At 41.7% G+C, this 25209-nt stretch overlaps 1 protein-coding gene across 4 annotated transcripts in view; it reads left to right on the forward strand.

Moving 5' to 3' along the window:
- Positions 1–25209, forward strand: part of CLPB (caseinolytic mitochondrial matrix peptidase chaperone subunit B) — a 176184-nt gene that overhangs the window by 118572 nt on the left and 32403 nt on the right. For 2 of the 4 annotated variants that reach the window (XM_031961997.1, XM_031961999.1), the window contains 3 exons: positions 4616–4713; positions 10599–10667; positions 19214–19328. In XM_031961997.1, the coding sequence (XP_031817857.1) occupies positions 4616–4713; positions 10599–10667; positions 19214–19328 (282 nt within the window). The remainder of the gene's footprint in view (positions 1–4615; positions 4714–10598; positions 10668–19213; positions 19329–25209) is intronic. The other 2 variants (XM_031962000.1, XM_031961998.1) reach the window with 1 other exon arrangement.

Consider the following 25209-nt stretch of genomic DNA (forward strand, 5'->3'; position numbering starts at 1 on the left):
ACCAACAATGCATTGGTATCCCAGTTTTCTCACCTCTCCTTCAATGTTTATCATTATCTTTTCCTGTCATCTTAGCCAATCTGAAAGGTATGATCAGAGTTGTTTTAATTTGCATTTCTCTAATCAATAGAAATTTAGAGGATTTTTTTCATATAATTATAGATTAATTTCATCATCTGAAAATTGTTCATATCCTTTAACCGTTTATCAATTGGAGAATGACTGGTATTCTTATAAATTTGATGCAGTTCTTCATATATTTTAGAAATGAAATCTTTATCAGAAATACCAAGTGTATCCAATAAACTTTGTTTTTTTTTTTTGTTTCGTTTTGTTTTGTTTTGTTTTTAATAGCCTTTTATTTACAGGATATATGCATGGGTAACTTTACAGCATTAACAATTGCCAAACCTCTTGTTCCAATTTTTCACCTCTTACCCCCCCACCCCCTCCCCTAGATGGCAGGATGACCAGTAGATGTTAAATATATTAAAATATAAATTAGATACACAATAAGTATACATGACCAAAACGTTATTTTGCTGTACAAAAAGAATCAGACTCTGAAATATTGTACAATTAGTTTGTGAAGGAAATCAAAAATGCAGGTGTGCATAAATATAGGGATTGGGAATTCAATGTAATGGTTTTTAGTCATCTCCCAGAGTTCTTTTTCTGGGCATAGCTGGTTCAGTTCATTACTGCTCCTTTGGAAATGATTCCAATAAACTTTGGATGGAAAATGCCATCCACATCCAGAAAGAACTATGGAGAGTGAATGCAGATTGAAGCATAATATTTTCACCTCTTTTTTTCCTGAACTTTTTTTTTGTATTTCTCATGGTTTTTCCTTTTTGTTCTGATTTTTCTCTTCCAGCATAACTCACATGTAAATACTAAAAAATGGATGTACATATATAACCTAAAAGAATTCAAACTCAGGTTCTTTTTACTTTAAATCCAGTATCTTTCTACTATACTTCCTGACTTTTCTTCTTCTGACTCCATCACCATTTCCTCCACTCAATTCCATTACAGCATTCCCAAAAGTTCTGTCTTCAACCCTTTGCTTTTTTCTTGTATATTCAATCCCTAGGCCATCTCATCTGCTTATATTCAATTCAGTACTTTCTTAATAAGCACTTGCTGTATACAGAAAACCCTGTACTCTGTCCTGAGGGTAATACATTTTAGAGAAGAGAGGATTCCTGTCCTCATGATGCTTAGAATCTCATAGCAATTTATAACCTGAACACCTAAAATTATGTTACTTGTAATACATGATCAGAGATGCAAACAGAAAACAAAGTAAGGACAAAGGGAAAAGTCCATTATAGTTACCCTTGGCAAGGTTGGGGAGAAAGAGGCTTCTTACATGATACATTGTTAGGGTTGAGTTTAGAATCCAAAAGAATTGAGGAAGAAAATGATTTAGATAGAAATCCAGGTTCTCTGGAGTATCACATGCAAAGGGATCAATGCAAGACCAGTATGTTGAAGCCACTGTGTTGCTAAACTGATCATCGCTGAGATGGGAAGTCATTAGCTAATGCCTTTTTTTTTTTTTTTTTTTTTTGGTTGTTAAATGCAGTTGGGGTTAAGTGACTTGCCCAGGGTCACACAGCTAGGGGGTATTAAATGCCAGAGACCATATTTGAACTCAGGTCCTTCTGAATTCAGGGTTGGTGCTCTATACACTCACCACCTAGCTGCCCCCTAGCTAATGACTTTTTGATAGTCATTTCAGCCACTGAGTCCAAGGAGATTATTTCTTCATTGGGTCCTATTGAAAGTTTCCCCTTTTGAGGTCTGGGGAGAATTTTTTGTTTCTTATCAAATCAGTAAATATTCACTAAATGACTTCTGGGTTCAGAAATAAACAAAGTCTAATCCTTGCTCTCAGGATCTGATCTCTCTTAGAGAGGAACACGATATATTAGAACACTGGGTTAGAAACCAGGATTTGCAAAAACTTGCCAACTTACCCTCTCTTGTCCTTAATTTCATATCCTGTGAAATGGGGATGGCAATCATCCCTACAGTAGATGTAATTCATTTTATAAATGTGAACAATTGTTTCATATTGTGCTACCAAATCAAAAGGTTATCACAGATTTCATAGTTCATATAAATTTTATAATTTTCAAGTGGATGGTATGGAAGTTTCTTAGGCTGGTATTCAAGGCCTTCCATAATATGTTTTCAATCCAGCTTCTTAGATTGCAGTAGCCTATATCTCCCTATGAGAGTCCTTCAAGTCCTCCTGCCTAGAGTACCCTTGTTCACCATCACTACTGGTCTGAGTCCTCATTCTTCCCAGGTACCAATCAAGTCCTCTCTCCTCCCTGAAGCCTTCCCTGCTCCCCAGTGTGTTTTCCTTCTTCCCTGACTGGACTGCCCTTTGGACATTTAGTGTATGTTATCTTGTATTGTTAATTACTATAATATTCTTTTTTTTTTTTTAATAGCCTTTTATTTACAGGATATATACATGGGTAACTTTACAGCATTAACAATTGCCAAACCTCTTGTTCCAATTTTTCACCTCTTACCCCCCCCCACCCCCTCCCCTAAATGGCAGGATGACCAGTAGATGTTAAATATATTAAAATATAACTTAGATACACAATAAGTATACATGACCAAAACATTATTTTGCTGTACAAAAAGAATCAGACTCTGAATTATTGTACAATTAGCTTGTGAAGGAAATCAAAAATGCAGGTGTGCATAAATATAGGGATTGGGAATTCAATGTAATGGTTTTTAGTCATCTCCCAGAGTTCTTTTTCTGGGTATAGCTAGTTCAGTTCATTACTGCTCCATTAGAAATGATTTGGTTGATCTCGTTGCTGAGGATGGCCAGGTCCATCAAAATCGATCATCATCTAGTATTGTTGTTGAAGTATATAATGATCTCCTGGTCCTGCTCATTTCACTCAGCATCAGTTCGTGTAAGTCTCTCAAGGCCTTTCTGAAATCATCCTGTTGGTCATTTCTTACAGAACAGTAATATTCCATAATTTTCATATACCACAATTTATTCAGCCATTCTCCAACTGATGGACATCCATTCAGTTTCCAGTTTCTAGCCACTACAAAAAGGGCTGCCACAAACATTCGTGCACATACCGGTCCCTTTCCCTTCTTTATAATCTCTTTGGGATATAATCCCAGTTAATTACTATAATATTCTAAATCTGGGGCAAGTCCTTGAAGATGATCTAGTCAAACTCTGCCCTGTAATTGTATCTGGCCTATCTTTAATCTCCCCTACCACATAGCCAGGCACAGTCAATATTTACTTGTCACAGAGCCACTGATGGACTCAAGGGAAACACCCCATCTCAAGGTTCTTCAGCTCTTCTGCCTTGCTCATTCCCAGAGACTGGAAGGTCCCTGACTCCCTGAGAGCTCCTTTGGCAACCAAGGGCTTTAGTCTTGACATCCTGTAGGCACGTGACTTCCTAGATCTTAGGCTTAACAGCTAGGATGCTGCTGACACCCTGAGACTCCTTCATGTCAGCACTCATCATCAGCAAAGGCAAGAGATGAGACCTGAAGAACAGTAAGAAGCAAGCAGAGCACAACCTTTATGCTCTCTCCTTTGGCAGATATGAGTGGTCTTTTAGGAAGGAAAACTGTCTGGGTATATATACACGTGTGCATGTTGGAGAAAAATGTGGCAAAAGGGAAAAACTGTTAGAACTGGGAGACAGCTCTACTGGCTGGCACAATTTAACAAACTCGAATTCAGGTCCTGGCACATATAACACCATACTTAATGAGGAGGACAGATCTAGAATTTGGACAAGGTGTAGTCTCTCTATCCTCCTCGAGTGGAGTCAGTCTTCTCCATAATTCACTTTCTTCACCTAAAATGAGATCGTAGGGTAGCTAGGTAGATTATATTATAGTATGTTATAGTATATTATAGTAATCTATATAAATAGATTACTATCTTCTTTATAATCTTATTATAATCTTATATAAATTATAAAAATATATTATATAAATATATAATCTTATTATAATCTTATATAAATATATAATTATAATATTATATAATATATATATTATATTATATAATATAATATATAATATTATAATCTTATATAAATTATAAAATTTATATTTATATATAATATTATATAATATATATTATATATAATATATAATATTATAATATAATATTATATATTATATATAATATATATAATTATAAAAATATATTATATAAATATATAATCTTATATAAATATATAATATAAAATATTGTATACCTCATAGATGACTCCGCTTTGGAGTTGAAACTCATTTGCAATATTAGCAAATGCTAACTTTTGCTTTATGTAGGGGTTCATGAGTGGTTTGTGTACTTATTTATGCACATATTTACCCAGACCATCACAATGCATACACTCTGGAGAGTTGGGCCATAGTGACTGAGAGCCTCTTCTCTGAGAAAGTGCTTGATATAGAGAAGCTACCACAATTCTTCCCACCCTCAGCAAGGCTCTGTAACCTTCTGATACCATCCACCTTTCTCCTAGTGCTCACCAGACCCCAGTAATCATCATGTCTCTCTGATCTTAGATCCTTGTCTTTTTTCCAGGAGCAAGCCCCTTGCAGTGTAATGAAATGGGTCACACCCCAGTGGACTATGCCCGGGATGGGGAGGTCTTGAAGCTCCTGAAGACTTCAGAGACCAAGGTGAGCCCTTTGTAGGGAGATGACAGAGGGAAACCTCTTGTGTATATATAGAATACGTACAATAAGAACTCAGCCTGGGAGCCAGGGACTGCTTGATCCTGGCTGAAAAAGGCCTATCTCTGCTTCAGCAAGTCTCCTCAGAGCACAGAGATTACAGCCATGTGAGGAGACAAATCACACTGCTTCAAACCTTCCCCTTCATTTCCGCCTTCCAACTCTTTGATCCTCTAGGCTTGCCTTGGCACCCCACCTTGTTCCCTGGGCACACAATCTGAGAAGGTCCCTTTTCTTTTGTTCCATCCTGAATTGCACTGTTCTACACTTGATTGTCTCCCATATTGTCATGTTTGGTCTTTGTGTGTGAATTTCTTTTTCCCAACTAGACCAAGAGCTCCCTTAGGGCTGCCTCAAGTTCATTTGCCTTTGTAGCCAGCCCTCAGTCAAGCAGTGCCCAGGAATCAGTACTGATGGGGGAAGGGCTTCCTCTGAGCCCACTGGACCTGGGCTGTAGTGTTTCTTACCACAATTGCCTTGTGACTATTTCTTCTTTTTGGTCATTTGCAATTTCCTCATTTGCAAATTTAGAAGAATAATGCCTACACTGTCCTGACTCTGGGCTTTTGTAAGAAAGGTGCTTTGTAAATTTAGAGCTCTCTAAAAATGTCTGACTGGTTTCTAAAAATTCTATGAGTAGGGATAGCTAGGTGGAGCAGTAGATAGAGCACCAGCCCCTGAAGTCAGGAAGACCTGACTTCAAATTTGACCTCAGGCACTTAACATTCCCTGGCTATGTGACCCTGGGCAAGTCACTTAACCCCAATTGTCTCAGCAAAAAAAAAAAAAAAATTCTATAGGTCTCACCTGGGGAAAATCCACTTTATCCTGCTTATAAAGAAGCTGAATGGGAGGCAACTGAGTTGTCCTCTTGCCTTGAGCTAAGTCCCTTCTCATCTCCAATCTCCATTTCCCTAAACTGAAGATCCCAGAGTTTTGGAGTTGGGAAGGACCTCCACAGCCACCTTGTCAAGTTCAGATCCAGGAAAGGACTCCTGCTCTGAAGTAACTGTCCACTGTGTCGTCTGACCTCTTCCTGAAGAATTCCACCACTGCCCAAGGCAGCCCAGGCCACATCTGTACAGCTCTTTTAGTCACTAGGAAGTTCTTTCTAATGTCAAGCCAAAATTTGCTTCTTGCAACTTGCAGCTTATTATTGCTCCCAGAGAACAGAACAAGCATGATGCTTCTTTCATGGAGCAGAAAAGGAGATACAATAGAGAGAACTTTAGGCCTGGGGTCAGGAAGACCAGAGTTCAAATATGGCCTCTGCCATCTACTAGCTTTGTGACTCTGGGCAAGTCAGTTAACTATCATCTGTCTCAATTTCCTCAGTTGTAAAATAGGGAATAATAATAGCACCTATATCCCAGGGTCTTTGTGAAGATCAGATAATATGCTTTGCACAAAAACTGGCACATAGTAGGAGCTTAATAAATGCTTCTTGCCTTCCTTCTCTTCCTCCTTTACCTTCAAGATCATTAAACACAACTGTTCATATTATACCCTGAGTCATCTTTTCTCAAAACTCAACATCTCCATTTCTTTTAACTGATACTTGTTTATATGAACTAATGGTCCATCATATCCTGGTGGTACCTGAAAGAGGAATCTATAGTTCCTCTTCCATCCTCCAAGGTCTTTCATCTATCCATGACAATGCCTCAGCAGTCCCATTTGGCAGTCCTGATGCACACATTCTAAATAACTTGAATTCATTTGAGCCACTCAGGTTGATATGTGGACAGAACATTGTACTTGGGAGACCTGAATTCATTCAAATTCTGCTTCAGACAACTGTATGACTATAAAAAAAAAAGTCACTTAATTTCCTCAACTTTGATTCCTTCTATTTAAATTGAGGTATTAATAACACCTACCTCACTGGACTATTGTGAAGATAAAATAATATGTAAAGAGTTTTGTACTTCTGAAAGACTTATTTCTATGATATCTTTTAGAAGTACAAAACTCAGAAATACTGTTATACAGCAAGGGCAGGAATCCTCACTGTTAACATCACTGGAAAAAGAACTCCTCTTCTGATGATCTTCCAATCCTTCCTCTTGAGGCAGATAGCTGTAAGATTAATAAGAAATATTTCCTGACTTCAAGCTTACTTTTGCCCCTCTCTGCATTCTGTCCATTGCTCTTGGTTCTGCCTTCTGGGCCAAACAGGACGCTGTGATCTCTTTTCTACATGGTAGCTGTCCAAGCTCCTCTGACTCTGGCCTCCAGGCTAAATATACCCAGATCCTTACATGTCATGAACTCAGATCCTTTTGCCTTCTGGATTGCTTTCCTCAGAACACTGCCCAGCTTATCTGTGTCCTTTAAAGCCTTTAGTGCCCAGAACTGAAAGTACTCCAGATGTGATCTGATCAGGACAGCGCAGGAGGGACAGTCACTTATTTATGGTTGGAAGCCACAATTTTCTTAATGTAGTTCCATATCACATTAGGTTGTATCACTTCTGACTCATCAAGTCATGACATTTCCCAGTTCTTTTTTTCAGACAAACTTCTTTGTAAAATTTTACATTTATCATTATCGAATGCCCTCTCATTAGACTTGGGACTCAAAACTATGAAGATCTTGGATCCTAGCTATGTTAGCAAGCCCTCATATTATGTACACATTTGATGAGCATGCTTTATCTAATAAGAATGATAAATAACACTGGGCCAAGCAAAGACTCCTATGACATACCACATAAGGCCACTTACACAATTGATATTGTGAACTATCAACAATTATTCTGAGTCTGGCTATTCAGCCATTCAACAGTATACCAAACTGTGCAGTGATCTAGTCCTCATCTCTCAGTTTCTTCCACCTGGATAGTATGAGTTACTTTATCAGGTACCTTACTAAAATTTCAGTGAACTACATAGTCTTTCCTTGACCTCTAGTGGCACTAGATAGAGAACTAAGCTGCTGCCATTATTTATGTCTAACGTCTAAGCTTCTCTGTCTGGCTTTAGAGACTTCCCATTATCTGGCTTCATCCTATCTTTTCTACCTTTTCTTTCCGTGTTCCCTAACATGCTTAAGGACCATATTCAGGTCATCTTTTTATAATTATTTGGTGTTCCAAAGCACTTTCTTCACAACAATCCTGTGAAATTGCTATTATGTCCATGTTGTTATAGGTCATTTTTCATTTCTATCCAAGTCTCCATGACCCCTTGTGGGATTTTCTTGGCAAAGATATTAGGGTAGTTTCCTTCTCTAGCTTATTTTACAGATGAGGAAACTGAGGCACACCGAGTTAAATGATTTGCCAGAGCTCACCCAACATGTAAGTGTCTGAGGCCAGACTTGAACTCAGGAAGATGAGTCTTCTACCTCCTAACCTGGCATTCTATCCACTGCACCACCTAGCTGCCCCTATTAATATCAACTGCATCTCTTATGCTCATAGTAAGCATAGAGCACCAGTCCTGGAACTAGGAAGACTCATCTTTCTGAGTTCAAACCTGACCTCAGACACTTAACTTAGCTGTGTAACTCTGAGCTACTCATTTAACCCAATTTCCTCAGTTTCCACATCAGTAAAACGCCAAAAAAGGAAATAGCAAGTACTTCATTATCTTTGCCAAGAAAATCCCTAAAGGGCCATGGAGAGTCAGGCCCAACTGAAATGACTAAACAACAAAAAAGGCACATCTTATCCAATTCTCTCTTTTTGTAAATAAGGAAATTAACCCATAAGAATGACTTGCCAAGATCAGATAGGGAGTGAGTAGCGGAGCCAAGCTTGATCCTGGGTCCACTGACAAAACTCAGTGATTTGAGTGAGGTCCAAAGTTAACTGGAGTTTTGAAGAGGAAGAAAGATGCTTGTGGGATGGAGTGGTCAGGGAAGACTTCCTGGAGGAAGTGACACTTACTCTGGGTATTGAAGGGCAGAAAGGATTTTGACAAGCAGAAAATTGAAAGTTTAAAGATATGACTACATTTTAACTAAAAGACAAGAAGAGAAGGCTGGAAATATATCTTTATCTCTCAGTACATGATAGTAGATAAAACAAAAATATGGGAAGCTGGGCCATGATGAATACACAGCTAAGGGGGACGTGCTGGGATAAGCTTGCATTCCCCTCCCTGCTCCGCAATCCACTGAGACTATTGGGGAATTTATTGCTCATTTTAATCACACCCAGAGAATGAATTGGCAGGAATATTAGCCCGATAGGCCACCACATAGATTTTATTTGCATATTCCCATGACAGACTAGCAAGAACATTTCCTATGTATTTTTAATTTGTTTGGGCAGCAGCTGGGAATGCAGGGCCCCACGGACCACAGACTCTACTGCTGAGCCTAGGTGACTGCCAAGACAGTAGGACAGGTGAGCAGCAGACTCAGCTGCCCAGGAAGACCACCAGGATCTAGAGGAAGGGCTAGGCCAAGGCTAAAATGGGGATTAAATACCTTAGATGGCCCTTAAAGTTTACACCATGCTTTTATTCAACCCAGACCCAGTCCGTCATAACAAAAAGAGTGCTTGATTGGAATCAGGAACTGAATCCCTGCATTGCCACATGTGGAACTTGAACAAGTCTTTTCCTCTCTATCTCTTGACCTCAGTTTTCATATCTTTAAAAGGAAGACAGAGTTGATCATTTCTACAGTTCTTCTTTCCAGCTCTGAATTTTTTGAAAGGCACCTGTGATTATCCCCATTTTATAGCCAAAGCCAGAATAGTCAGGACTCATCCAACCCCACCATCTTCTAGTTTCAGTGCTTTCTCCAAGGAAGCACAGGTGCTGTTGTGGATTTGCCTTGTTCATCCCTTTGGACTGAGGCATCCTTCTCTTCCTATTGCCTCACTTGGCACTGGTTCCCTCTCTTTTCCCAGTCCTATGCTGGGTTGTGCTATGGAAGATATAAGAAGAGGAAATGGGTCTTCCCTTTGAGGGGTTCTCAGCTTAACAAGCAAGGTGATGAAATATATTCAGAGGGAAATGCCCAAAGTGGAGGGAGGGACAGAAAGAATCAAAAGTTTAACTGAATTTTATTCTACTTATATGAGTCATGAATTAATTTCTGTGGGGGCTTAAGAAGGGGAACAGAGTCCTGTGGGCTAGGGTAGTCAAGGAAATCTCCCTAGAATAAACAAAGGCTCTCCCTCACTATCTACTTATCACCTGGAGCTTGCTTTGGGCATTGCTGCCATGTGCCAGACCCTTATCAGGCCTCTCTTTTACTATCCCCATAAACAGGGTCTTTCCCTAGAGGTTGACTGGAAAATTTCATAGAATGGGAATTCCAAGCCAGGGTTTCTCAGCTTGGCTGGCAGGCTTTGTATCTTGAGAATGTACAGCAAGAGAGAGAGGATCTATCCTTACTCCTTTGTCTGATCAGGCCCCCAGTCCAGAGCCCAGAGCTCATCACTCAGCCAGTGCCTCCTTTGTGCCCAGCCACATGCCAAGAGCTGTTAGAGTATAGGGCACTTTAGTCAATCATTGGCCATGTGGTTGAGCATCTATTCTAATTTAAGATCCTTGAGAGTAAGGACTATTTGCCTTTTATCTTTTTGTCCCCAGCACCTAATACATTGTATCTCATATAGTAGAGGCTTAATGCTAGATGGATGGATGGATGGATGGATGGACGGACGGACGAATGAACAGATGGACAAATGAACATATGTGCTCTATGTCTCCAGCAGTGTTGGTCTCTTTGGGGAAAAGAAGAGACATGAGCCCTTACCTCTTGGAGCTCACAGTCTGGTTAAGGAGACAAGACTCATAACACATGGATCATTGAGGACAATATAAGATTGCATATGGTCAGCTACTAACCTATGTGTCTCCACCTCTAAGGATTGTATGAGCTCAGAGAAGAAAACAATCAGGGTGGAACGGATTATTGGAGAAGTCTTCCTGGAGGAGGTAGGACTGGAAGAGGGCTTTTAGGACATAGTGGATTTGCATAGGGAAAGAGGAGGAGGGGATAAGGCTTTCTGGGTCAGGAAATAGCCTGAATAATGGTGGGAATAAGCATTTTTAAAAATAAATTAAAGGTGGGAATGAGCCTGAGCAGGGGTCAGGAGAGTGGAACAATTAAGGCAGAGAAGAGAACTATTGACAAGGTGAGGGCTAGAGTCAGACTGGAACCTCAATTATTAACCTGAAGAGCTTGGACTTGACACAGAACCAGTATGAAAGCCAGTGACATTTTCTGGGCAGAGAAGTGCAAAAAAGAGTCTCAGGGTTGTAGGGGACCTCATAGGCCAATCTAGTCTAACTTCTTCCTCAACAAGAATCTTGTCCATAACATATCCAGCAAGTGATTGTGATCTGCCATCTGCCTGAAGATTTCCAGTACATCAAGGGGAGGGTGATCAGACTGAAGACCATACCCTGGGGGAATCCATTGAAGATATTAGGGAGATTTAACTTAGAGGAAAAGAGAACAGAACTGGGAGATAGGTAGAAATCGATGACACAGAAAGATGTTAGCTAGATAGAATAAAAAAACTTCTCCTAATAATTGGAGTCAGCCAAAAGTAGAATCAACTGTCTTAGGAGAGTTTGTTCCCTATCACTGCAGGCTCAGACAGAACCCAGATGGCCACTTATCAGGAATGTGGATTTCTATCCAGGTATGGATTAGAATAAATAACCAGAGGTCCCTTCCAGCTAGACTGATTGTGTAAGAGGGGTTGGATAGGTAGTGGGAAAGTGATAATGGCCATGAGGGAAATACAGGCATCTCCCGGCTTCAACTGATTGCTTTCTCCATTGGGCTCTTATTTCTACAACCCCTGCCACATACTTGGCCATTTTCAAAGCTGATTGTGAACCCAGCCCTGTGCTAAGTACCTGGCTGTAGGATTTGTGAACCAAATTCCTGTTTGCTCTTTTCTGCTGACCTGAAAAGCTGAGGCTGATTTTCATGATCCTTCTGTGTCTAAGCCAGGTTAGGATGACAGCCTGATAGCTAGTAAAGGAAAGTAGCAGCTACTTCCTTCCCAGCCTTCTCTTCTATAGTCTGATCATCTCTAGTTCCTTTAACTGCACTGAAAACATTCCTGTTTTTCATTGCAACCCTTCAGGTGGGCTTGTTCCTCTCTCCCCTCCCCCCAACATGCTCCTTTCAGAACAAAACTTGCTGGCAGTCCCTTTGTTGGGTCAACTCTTTGTTCTGTCTGCCTGTCACCCACCTGGGCTGCTTTTACCCCCACCCCATCCTTTCTCTTGCTTGCCCTCCTCACATTCCCGCTTCCTGGGGAACACAGAGCCAGATGAGACACGGGGTAGCTCAGCTTCCTTCTTGGCTCTTGTGTAAGCACGCCCATCCTGCTGGCCAGCTCGGAGCCAGGCCTCAGCCTCAGGCCCAGAACACTTTCCTGTAAATGTCGTCACAGCCAAGAGGGGTGCCATGTTGAATCAAGGATGATGAGAGCCAGTGAACACGATTACCCAGTCCAGATTAGCCGCTGGGAGCCAGTGGCCGCTGTCTCTAGGTGAGGGCTGTGGAAACTAATTGCATGTGTCTTTTATTAAGAAGATGGGCTCGCTTGCTTCTGTTTTTCTAGGCACCACACCCCCAGCACCTCCCACCCAGACATCCCAGGCCTCCGCTGGCAGTCTCCTTCTCAGCCCCTCTTCCAGTGGATGGCCTCATAACCCACCTGAAGAGAGTCTGCATTTGGGCCCAAAACCATGACACTCATAGAATCGAAAGATTTTAACCTGGGAGAGACAGTCCCACCCCCTCATTTCTAGAGGAGATCAATTAGTGCCAGTATTATCAGGGACAGAAGAGGAATCAAGGCTGAGAGAAATTAAGGTGGTGCAGAACCCTGCCAAGACTCAGACCCAGAAAGCCAGATGCCACGTCACTGTTCTTTCTAGGACATCATACGGTCTCTGCTTCTCCATCTCCATGGTTCCCAGCTAAGCACAGACTTATTCCCTCCCTCCCAAACCACAAAAATCGATCTCCTCCAGGACCTTCTTATTCCCTTCCTCATGTATATCTTTTCTCCTGAACCAAATTGCAAATTGCTTGAAGACAGAATCCTTTTCTTATCTGCTAAGCTAACAAATACTCAGTTTATACTTAAATAAAACCATTTAGATGTTTATAAAAGTCAGTCCACTCAGAATCTGGTTATAACTTGAGAAAGGGTGAAGCATTAGTGACCAATAACGGGGATAATTCCATGAATAAGTAGTCCATGCACACCAAGGGAGAAGACGCTGGACAAAGGAGTAGGATTATTCAGGTAATTAATCCAGGATGCCTCTAGTCTAGGCCTAATCAGCAACCAGTTGGTCCTTTGGGAATCTCTGTCCATCACACAGATAGGAGGCCTAATCTGCCTGTACCTGGTTGGTTGGTTTTGTTCTTTGTTTTCTTGAAGAGAAGGCCAGAATAGCATCACTGTGTTAGAATCAAGCTAGTGTGTCTGACTGGAACTGATCAGACCAGTGTGAACTCGGGATACTCTGCCACAAGTTAGACACAAATAATCCTTATGAACATTTGGGGTGGCTTCTCTAACTTTATGCATCTCATGTTTCTTCTGAGCTAATTCAATTCTGCTTTGCTTAGAGAACATAGGACCTTCTCTGATGAGGGCACGCCAGGCTGGGCAGTCCTGTACCAAATATCTTCCATGTCATACAGTCAATTCTAAAATTCTTGAGACTTTGAGAGGGTTCTTGAATCACTTTTTTTTTTTTTTTTTTTTTTTTTTTTTGGCCACCTTGTGCTTGCCCTGTGTAAGTTCTCCATAAAATAGTTTGTTTTTTTGTTTTTGTTTTTTTTGTTTTGTTTTTTTGACAAGAGTATTTTGGCATTCAAACAAGCCCAGTGGAGTTGCTTGCCAGTTTAGTTCAAGAAAGGACCTCAATCTAGTATCTTACCCGGCCAGGTGATGTTCAGAATCTTTCTAAGACAACTCAAATATCTTGGTGCTGCTATACTGTCCAAGTTCATGGGCATACAACAATGATGTCAGCATAAGAGCTCTATAGCCTTTCAGTTTGGTAGTCAGTCCAATACCTCTCCTCTCCCACACTTGCCCTCGGAGCTTCCCAAACACCGAGTTAGCTCCAGCAAATATATGTGTACATTCCTGGAAAGCATACTCCCAAGGTAAGTAAAATAATTCTGGCTGACTTTAAAGATCAAATAGACTCAAGATTACCAGACATGGCAGGGAGTCCTTAGGAAGAAAGGAGTTGGAAACAGCAACATCAGTGGTCACTTACTACTGAAGACTTGTACATTTCATGATCTTTTCCTCACCAACTCTGTATTCCATTTACCTAAATGGAATAAAATTTCATAAATGCATCTTTGCAGCAAACATTGGTATTTAATAAGACTCTGTCATTCCAAGAAGAAATAGACAGGATGTGAGAGTGGCAAAGGCAATGTATGGTGCAGAGTGCTAGACTGATCATAGACTTATTCTCTCCAAACTGAATATTCACATTCAGCAAAAGTGACAACCTCAAGACAAAAAGACTACCAGAAGAATATCAACAGATTAGAGCACTTCTCTGAGAGGAAATAGTTTGCTATTAACTTGGAGGATATATATTGAGTCAACACACACTTAGCAACAGTGGAGCAGAAGAGGAATGGGCAGCTTTCAGAGCTGCACTTGCATTTGCTCCTCTGGGTCAGAACACTCATAAACATCAAGACTAATTTGATGAAAATGATGGGGAAATTCAGAAGCTGCTAAATATAAAATGAGAACTCCACAGGTTATACCAGCAAGATGGGTTCATCCATCTCTAAGAAGATAGCCTATACTTAGTGGAGATATTAAAAAAAAAAAAAAAGATAACAAGAGCATCCCCCTAGGGACAGGGCCCATATCGGTGTCTGGTGCTCACATATTTTCTAGACTAAAACCCTTAAGATTTGTCTTGTCTTAAGTGACTTGTTATGTTCTATTTGCCCATCTTGTCTACCTCTTCTAGACCCAAACCACTGCTTATGTAAGCCAAAGATCATCACAGCCCCTCTCCTTAGCCATACTTCTCAGCCCAATTTGGCCCTGCCCAGTGCTGTACTCCCTGCTGCTGCCTGCATCCCACAGTATTTCCTGCAGGAAGGGAGATGGGAGCCTACACAGAGCCCATTTCAGTACCCACAGAAAGGAGCCATCCAGAACATCCTGCATGTCTTTTATTCTTCTAGCTTCCTAAGAATGAACTAGCCTGGAAGGGGACAAATAACAAGAACATAAAGACCATGATGCTCTTTTCTTTCCTTCAACACATTTAGGAAAGGTCTTAAAAGTTTTCAAAACTCTCAGACATTCAACTAATCTGGACTTTCTTCCACTGCAAGAGACTCTTCCATACCATCTCCAAAAGGAGTTTCTTAGTCTCTGTTTAGATACTTCAGGGATGCAAAACTCAATTAACTCCCAATGCAGCCTGGTTCCCTGTGGAATAGCTCTGATTATTTAAAAATGTCTTCCTTATTTGAAATGAACTTTGCCTCCCCATATCCTTTACACATTAGCAGTAAGGTTGTTGTCTTTGGCCAAACAAGACCTATCCTCTTCCCCACTGTCTTTAAAACATTGAAGCTCAATTAGAAGAGATTTCAGTCCAAACTGAATCTAACAAGAATTCCCTGTACCCCCCTCCCCAACAAGGTTATGCAGCCTATTTGAGAACTTGCAACATCGAGAAGTTCACCACCTAATAAGCAACCCATTCCACTGTTGGAGACTTCTAATTGTAGAAAGTTGTTTGTTTGTTTTTTTTTTCCTTTTGTGGGGTCCAAATCTTGCTTCTTCTAACTGCCATCCATTGGAGAAGTTAACTCTTTCCAGCAACATCTTACCTGTTTTAAAGAGGGCCATTGTAGCAATAGAAGTAGATGAATGTCGTCATATCCAAGCGTCTTTTTCTCAGTGCTCATCCTTCTTGACTTCAGTCTAGCATCTTGTCACAAGGAACCATCCCTTCCTCAAAACTATCTCTTCTTGGCTTCAGTGACATTGTGCCCTCCTGGTTCTCTCACCATGAATATTTTTCAAAACTCTCTTGGGGCTTTTACTCCTCCTCTTCTTTCTTATCCCTCCTTCTTTCTAATTAATTCTCTCTCTCTTTTCTCTCTCTCTCTTTCTCTCTCTCTCACACACACACACATACATACACACACACACACACACACACAAGGTTATGTCTCTATACAATTATCAGATCTACGTATCCAGCCCTTGTGTCTCTCCTGAACTCTGGTCCCATGCTGCCAGCTGCCTTCTGGAAGGCCCACCAACATCTTAAATTCAGCCTGTAATTTCATCAGTGGATGAAGCTTCCATGATGAAATTTCCTCTGCCAGGGCAGATCTATGTCAGTTTTGCAGCATAAAACTTAGTGCTTGGGGCACTGAGAAGTGAAAGGACTTCCCCAGAGATATATAACTTGCCTGTGTTAGAGGCAAGACTTGAACCCACATTTTTGCCTGATTTCAAAACCAAGGATCTGGCCTCTGGGTAAGGGGTACTTAATAAGTCTTGTGGGTGTAATAAGTACTTAACCTTTGTGCTGATTTGAACTGAATTAACCTGAATATCCATAAAGGCATTTCCTTCTGCCAAATTCAATGCAACAATTCAGCAAGTGTTTATTAAGTGTCTTCTATATACAGGGCAAAGGCTGTTCAGCACTCAGAATACAATCACTGGTCACTGCTAAGCACTGGGATAGAAAGACAAGGAAAGAAACTATGCCTCCTAGAAAGGCTCTTGCGCTCAAACAGGGAAGACATACATGTACGTCTAAAAGAGTAAATAGGAAGGGAATTAAAATGCAGTAAGTTGAGGGGGGGGGGGGGGGGGGGTTGGCCATCAGAGGATTCAGGAAAGGTGTCTACCAAAAGGTGATGCTAAAGCTGCATAAGGAAGAAGAAGGATCTTCCAGGCTGGAGAAAAGAGAGTAGGGAAGGGAGAAACCAGACAGACTGTTCCTTTAAAAATTGAATTCTAGGGGCAGCTAGATGGCACATTGGATAGAGCACTAGCCCTGAAGTCAGGAGTACCCAAGTTCAAATCTGGTCTCAGACACTTAACACTTCCTAGCTGTGTGGCCCTGGGCAAGTCACTTAACTTTTGCTGGGGATGGGGGGGGGAGGGAGGGGAAGAAAAAGGAATTTGCATTCTAAGGCCATACAAGCTATGTCTTATTTGGATTGAGCCTAATGAGGGAGAATCTGAAAGGGGTAGAGTAGAGTGAGGAGAACCCTAGAAAGGCTGTCAGAAGGTCTGGATTCAAATCCCATCTTGACACCCCAAGCAAGTCATTTCATTACCATAAGTCTGTTTCCCCATCTGTACAAGACAGAAGTTGGACTAGATAAAATTTAAGGTCCTTTCCAGCTCTAATTTTCCATGACCTAAGAGATTCTTGCCTTTCCCAATCCTTTAAGGGACTTCTTCCTTATTACATGACATCCTCATGTAGGAAGTGGCTTAAGTTGTGCCTGCAAAAGACTGTGTTCTTCCCAGAGGAAAACACTTCACATGGCACCAAACCTAGGGCCTCATTTATGCCTGGGTGACTAGAGGAAGCTCTAGAAATATGGATGGCAGAGTCAGAGCTCAGTGATGTATGCCACGCCTGAGGGAGCCATACAATGACACGCTAGATTCCATCCCGCAAGCATCGTTCCACTGGGATCGGCAGCCGAGTTATTGCTCCATATGAAACATGGGGACTGATGGGAGCTTTCAGTTACAGACTGATAGCAACAGCCAAAATTGGATTGTTTGCTATTTATTGTTTTTAACTTCTGTCAGGGTCACTACCATCTCAGGAAAACGCTGCCAGAGTGGCTGATATTTTTTATCCACTCTGCCCATAAGAGCAGTCTGCAACCATGACTTTTTTGACAGGACCTGGGTTTGGTAGGCAGAGGATCCCCACACCCAGGAGGGAACCCTCAGAGCACATACAACAAAGCAGGAGGAGCAGGAGTCGGGGTGGGTAGGGAGTGGGGTTGAGCATACCTCAGAAAGTAGTGTAGGTGTTTTTTTAGAAAGACAAATTTGGACTCAGTCTCAGAAGAATCGAAGAGTCTCAGCTCCTAGTCACTTCAGTTGGCCAGTCAGAACTGAATGTTCTCTTGCAAGAGAGGCTTAGAGAGGGTTCAAGGGTTGAAAATTAGGCTAGCTACTCTCTTATCTGTAAGTTTGTGGTTCTGAGTTCACAGTCTACTGCTAATTGGACACAGGGACAAAATTAATTCACTAAGAAAGGGCTCTTTCCTTCTCTATTCTGCCCACTTTTTGCAATTTGGCTCTGAGGTCACTGCCTTCCACCACTCAGGGTCTGTTTTAAGTCTGGGCCACATCATTGAGCACAGTCATATTTTTTAAAGCTTTATTGAACCTTTTTTTGCAGCATAGTAATTTCTTTCATAGCCACCTTAAACCATCTTTTGGAATAAAAACAAGGCAATCTGAGAGGCATGTATTCTTGCCAACAATTGCTATAGTGAATGCTGGCTCTTGAGTCTTAGCTCTGCCACTTATTCTTTGGGCTTAGACCTACTATATCTCTCTCTGCTTGAAATCTGTGATCCAGGAGAATTTGACAGCATATCCAGCATTCTGTACCCATAGCCCCTACCTCACTCCAGAGAAGAGGGCTACATTTCCCCTGAGCTCCACTGCCTTTTGGTGTCATGTAATTCTATGTATATTGTTTTGATTTTTCTTTCTTTGTTCAGTATCAGTTCATACTAGTCTCCCCATGTTTCTCTGAAATCTTCTTTTTCATAGTTTCTTATGGTGCAGAAGTGTTCCACTATATTCATTTACCAGAACTTGTTAAACTCTTCTCCAGTTGATGGATACTAGCTTCGTTTCCAGGTTGTTGCCACCACAAAGGCATTGCTGGTGAATATTTTGATAGTTTGGGACCTTTCTGTCTTAGATTTGCTTAGGGTCTATACCCTGCAGTAAGAGTAATTGTTTTCTAATGATTTCCCATGTGTCATTCTCACCTCCCCATCTTAGAGCTAGACTGCTAGGATCCCAGGAATGTGGCCATGCCTTCCTCTGTTCCGGGGTCTCTATAGAATGAGTGAATTGGATTTGGGCCATAGTGAGTCCATGGGCTGAGTCTGCCTCTGAGAAAGGCTATCCTCACCTTCAAGTACTCTCTGCCCGTGACTGCTTTGTGGTTTCTCTAGGAGTAGAGTCTGGCTTCCAATCCTTTTCTGTTCCTCAGTTCCCTGCCCCAGATTGCCAAGCTCCCTAGCCCAATTACTTCTGTTTCAAATGAAATAAGGGGGCTTTTCCTCTGAAGCCAGCTATGGGCATTCATTTTGTCCAAGGAAGAAAAATGTAGAACCTGTCCCCTGGGAGGCGTGTGGGCTAGGGTAGGGTGACCCAGGATGTGAAAGATACTGTCACATTCCACGCTGTCTGTCCTTTTTTTTCTGCCAGTTTCAGGAGAAGCAACGGAAGCGCGAGGCTGAGGAACGTCGTCGTTTCCCTCTTGAGCAGCGGCTAAAGGAGCACATCATTGGCCAGGAGAGCGCCATTGCCACGGTGGGAGCAGGTGAGCATTATGCAGTGCCCCTGGCTGTCCGGCTGCTGACATTCCTGGTGTAAGGGTGGGGTGCAACCATCCCAGTTTCCTCCTGAGAGTGGAGAGGTGACTGGGGGTCAGACTGGCCGTTAAAAAGGAGCAATGATTTCTGAATACTCATAGAGCAAATAATTGCCCAATGATACCGAACCTTCTGCCCCTGAGGGTGCCTTTAGAAAGTAGATTCAATCCAGTCTGTTGAGAGGTAGAACAAGCAGAACTGCATGTAAAAATCCATTCGTTCTGAGTATCCTATCAACTGAACTGAAGAAAAGTGCTGTGAATCTGTTTTGTAAAGCATTAGAGCTCAAAAGAACCTTACAAATTATCCAATCCAAAGATTTCTCCAAAGTCACACAATAGTAAAATTACTATTACTGCAAAATGGGGCTAGACCCTTCTGGCTGCTGGGTTAGTGCTCTCTCCAGGATCCCATTATGTCATCTGGAATATCTCTGGTAAGGCACAAGCACCAAAGTCACATGGCCACCGCCAGCAACCACGGCACCTGCTTACCTGGGCCTCGCCACACAGCTCTCTGCCTGTACATTCTCTCTGTTGCCCCAGCCGTTGAGCTCTATCCCCTTTGAGATGGACTGAACCTAGAGGCAAGAAAAGTCAGATCCTGCCTCACACCTGTAGCATCTGTGGAACCAGAGATGTAATCTCTGAAGTTTAGAAGAGAGAATGAATGTAAAGTGCATTTACATCATTGCTATGTGACTTTATCCAAGGTCATACAGCAAGGAAATATTGGAACTGGGTTCAAACTGGTACCTCCTGACTCCATGTCCAGTGCTCTTTCCATTATGCTGCATTGCCTTTCCTAAGATAATTTGAGTATTATCTCCATTTTACGTATGGGAAAACTAAGGCTGAGGTGAGGTGGCCCAAAGTCTTATAGCTAGGACTAGAATTTAGGCTTTCTGACTCCAAATTGAGAACCTTAAAGTGTTTTTAAAACACCCTTACTTTCCTTCCAACTCTGGGTAACAAGGGCAAATGTCTACACACTCTTTCAAAAGACCATGTGTCCTACTTTTTTAGGGGTCTAACCCAAGGCTGTGAATCGAGATAGGAGGGGGGAAAATTGTAACATTTCAGTTTGATCAGAAGTGAGAAGGGCACTGGGTGGTCCTGCTGGAACCTCCTGGTTCTCCTCATTCACAAGGCCAGTCCTACTCCCTAAATGTAGCCCCAGTCTCTGCCTCCACACTCTGGGTTACCCAAGCTATCAGGCTGTAAATTTCCAATCTAGCCGCCAAGCCTGGGTGATAAAAAGGGCCATCAGGCCAAAATTGTGTCCTTCCCTCTGGGGCCTCCAGAGGAAAGTTTGTCACCTTCCAGAAAGCAATTAAAGATTTAATTGAAAAAAGAAGGCAGGCCGCCCCAGCCTGACCCTCTATTATCCCCAGTTCATCAGGGAACAAGGGTCCTAATCACCAGGGCCAGGGGACCAGCCTGTGTCCAGAGACAAAAGGAACTGACCCAGAGTGTGCCGTTAGCCCAAGGTCAGGAGGTTGGCCACTGCTTTCATTGAAGGCAGCCTAGAATCTCCAAACCAGGCAGTGTCCCTCCCCTTCTAGGCAGAAACCACCCCAATTGTCTCTCCTTGACAGAGTTCCTAGCAGGGCCAGTTACCATATAGGTCATAGGATTTAGACCTTGCAGGGATATTTTACAGAAACAGGCAGGAGAGGGGAAAACTGATCCAAAATGACACTGGGGAGTAAGTAGCAGGTGATATGTCACTATGCCAGCACGCCGGCCCAGTCAGCCTGCCACCCTACCGCCCCAGGATGGGCCTGCCCAGCCTCCTGGGCTGGACACAGAAGGAACAGACTTTTTGCTCTCTCTTTGCTGGGCCGCTTCTGGTTGGAGAAAAGGAAGAGGGAGGGGCCCTGGAAAGGAGAGACAAATGACCCTACCAGAGATTTAATAAAACATCTCCTATCGGCCTTTTATGTCCACACAGATCAGGACATACCTGCCACCGTAATATTTCCTCTTGGGCTTCCTCAAGGTCCTTTAGCCAGCAATCTGCCCACTCTCCTTTGACCTTCCTCCCTTGCCCGTGTCTCAAGCTAACAAGATAAGTGAGGCATCGGGAAGCCTGTGGAAAGGCAGGGGAACAGACCTGCATTTCTCATTCGACACTGCCTCTTTTTTTTTTTAAGTCATCTCATTTCTTGGCATAGGGGACAGAGTATGTAGCCTGAGAGAATCCAGGATCCTGATTGACAGTTGTCCCCAGACCCACTAAGGGCCCTCAGTCTCAAGCAGCCAAGTCCCAAAGAAGCTCCTCTTAACTCAAGTCCAGTAGACATGAGTTCAACATCTCACTGTGCTGCTGTTTATGTGCCCTCGATCAATCCACTTAACCTTGTCTAGGCCTCAATTTCCCCATTTTTTATAAAATGTCTTATAAAAAGTTAATAGTTCCTGTCTCACAAGGGTGTTGTGAGGAGCAATTGAGATAATAGATGAGAAAGCCCTTTATAAAAGGCCAATTGCATATAAGGGATTATTAGCTTTTAATCCTGAAGAAAAAAGCCAATCTAAAGAGGCACATTAAAACTAAAGAGTAGTGACTGACCAAGATATGCAAAAACAGACTTAGGAAAATCTCACCCACCTCATTCAGCCCCCTGAGTTTTGCCAGCTGATGACCCACCAATCACACACCATATTGCAAGACCATAGTTGATATTGCTCCCTTCTTCAAAGTGTCTCACTTAAAGATAAATTCTGCTTTTTGCACATAGTAATGACACTTATGAATCCTTATAAGTGATTTTTTATTTCTCTCCCTCTCTCCATTCCCCCTCCCCAAACATCTCTGACAAATGGCTACCCCCATCCCTGATTACAGAGCTCCAATAATGGGAACATGCTACCTCCTAAAGCAATACATCCACTTTTGGAAGAGCTGTCATTGTCAGAGAATTTTTCCTTATGGTGATTTTTCTTGGTGACTTCCACCCAGTGCTCCTCATTCTGCCATTTTAAACCTAACAAAACCAGGTTTATCCATCTTTCACATGACAGTCTTTTTTTTTTTTTTTTTTTAATTTAATAGCCTTTTATTTACAGGATTTATACATGGGTAACTTTACAGCATTAACAATTGCCAAACCTCTTGTTCCAATTTTTCACCTCTTACCCCCCCCACCCCCTCCCCTAGATGGCAGGATGACCAGTAGATGTTAAATATATTAAAATATAACTTAGATACACAATAAGTATACATGACCAAAACATTATTTTGCTGTACAAAAAGAATCAGACTCTGAATTATTGTACAATTAGCTTGTGAAGGAAATCAAAAATGCAGGTGTGCATAAATATAGGGATTGGGAATTCAATGTAATGGTTTTTAGTCATCTCCCAGAGTTCTTTTTCTGGGTATAGCTAGTTCAGTTCATTACTGCTCCATTAGAAATGATTTGGTTGATCTCGTTGCTGAGGATGGCCTGATCCATCAGAACTGGTCATCATCTAGTATTGTTGTTGAAGTATATAATGATCTCCTGGTCCTGCTCATTTCACTCAGCATCAGTTCGTGTAAGTCTCTCCAGGCCTTTCTGAAATCATCCTGTTGGTCATTTCTTACAGAACAGTAATATTCCATAATTTTCATATACCACAATTTATTCAGCCATTCTCCAACTGATGGACATCCATTCAGTTTCCAGTTTCTAGCCACTACAAAAAGGGCTGCCACAAACATTCGTGCACATACAGGTCCCTTTCCCTTCTTTATAATCTCTTTGGGATATAATCCCAGTAGTAACACTGCTGGATCAAAGGGTATGCACAGTTTGATAACTTTTTGAGCATAGTTCCAAACTACTCTCCAAAATGGTTGGATTCGTTCACAACTCCACCAACAATGCATCAATGTCCCAGTTTTCCCGCATCCCCTCCAACAATCATCATTATTTTTTCCTGTCATTAGCCAATCTGACAGGTGTGTAGTGGTATCTTAGAGTTGTCTTAATTTGCATTTCTCTGATTAATAATGACTTGGAGCATCTTTTCATATGACTAGAAATTGTTTCAATTTCTTCATCTGAGAATTGTCTGTTCATATCCTTTGACCATTTTTCAATTGGAGAATGGCTTGATTTTTTATAAATTAGAGTTAATTCTCTATATATTTTGGAAATGAGGCCTTTATCAGAACCTTTGACTGTAAAAATATTTTCCCAGTTTATTGCTTCCCTTCTAATCTTGTCTGCATTAGTTTTGTTTGTACAAAAACTTTTCAGTTTGGTATAATCGAAATTTTCTATTTTGTGATCAGTAATGATCTCTAGTTCTGCTTTGGTCATAAAGACCTTCCCCTTCCACAGGTCTGAGAGGTAAACTATCCTGTCACATGACAGTCTTTCAGATACTTGAAGACAAATTTTGTTTCTTTGTTTTCTATCTCCCCACTGCCCAGTGCCCTTCTCTGGACATTTTCTAGCTTATCAGTGAATCCTTCCTGAAATATGATAAATATAACTGAACATAGTTCTCCAAATGAGCTCTAGGTGTACAAGACAACAAGGTGACTCTTTTGGCTCTTTTTCATTTGCACATTTGACCATTCTTTCCTCTGTGTCTTCATCCATGTCATTATCCTCAGGCCAGATTCCTGATGCTTACTACTGAGACCAGGGATTGGTCCTGTTGACCACTCTTTGGATCCAGTCATTCAACTGAGTCTACTACAATGTACTCTGACTTCTCAATAAGTAACCATGTCTTCCCAAAGACCCTGTCAAGCACATCACATTTACTGCATTCCTCACATCTATACTTAATCAAAAAAAGGAAAGACACTTAAATCTGTCATGACCTATTTTGAGTCCATGCTAACTCTTAGGTGACTCCCATATCTTTTTGTAAATGCTCTGAACCCTTTTCTTTAATATGTGTTAGAATCTTCCTATCCCATTTTCTCACATTTTCTGTGATCTTTCAAAGAAAGCACACTGTAACTCATCAGGCACATTTGCCAGTTAGTTCCTTCAGCACCCTGATATATATTTGATTTAAAGCTGATGACTTAACCTCTCCTTAGACTCTTCTGCAGCTTTGGGTTCCATTGACCCATCTCCCTCCTTCGGAATCCTCTCTTCCCCCATTTCGTGTGTAACATTTTATCTTCATGATCCTCCTTTCTCTCTATGACTGCTACTTTCCTGTCGTCTTTGCTTGAACACACTCCCCAGAATTTAGAAGGTAGCGCAGTGTAATGGGAAAAAAGACCACTGGGCTTGGAGTCAGGGAATACCTGGGTTCAAATCCTGTTTCTGACATTTGCTAGTTGTATGACTCACCAAACTTGGAGTCTTTTTGTCCCATAATTGTGGGAGGGGGGGGAGGAAGGAGAGCCAAAGATGAGATTCTGGGCAGACACTGATGCCAGCCATGAAAATAAAGACATCCAAGAGAGGACGGAGAGCAGGCTTAGGGTGTGGAAGGAAGGTGATGAATTCAGTTTTGTTCACCACATGTCCAGTCATTTGTTTTATCTTGCTCTTGCTCTTCAACCTCTTTTGTATCCTGCCCCTCTACAGCACTCCCAATGCAACCACCCTATTCAGGATCTCATTTCTATTGACCAACTTATTGTGATAGCCCCCTCCTAATTGGCCTTCCTGCCTTCAGGATGTCCATTTTTCACTGTGCTGTGTAAATCATCTTCCCATCACACTGGTCTGATCAAAGTGCGGCTCCCTAGTGCCTGTTAAGTGTGAATTCTCAGATATGTTACTTAGCACCTGCCACAATTTGCCTCCTCCACATCTTATCTCACATTTATTTCCCATCTTAGGTTTCATACTAGTTGGACTAATTT

The sequence above is a fragment of the Sarcophilus harrisii genome, chromosome 3 (genome assembly GCF_902635505.1).
Source record: "Sarcophilus harrisii chromosome 3, mSarHar1.11, whole genome shotgun sequence".
NCBI lineage: Eukaryota > Metazoa > Chordata > Mammalia > Dasyuromorphia > Dasyuridae > Sarcophilus > Sarcophilus harrisii.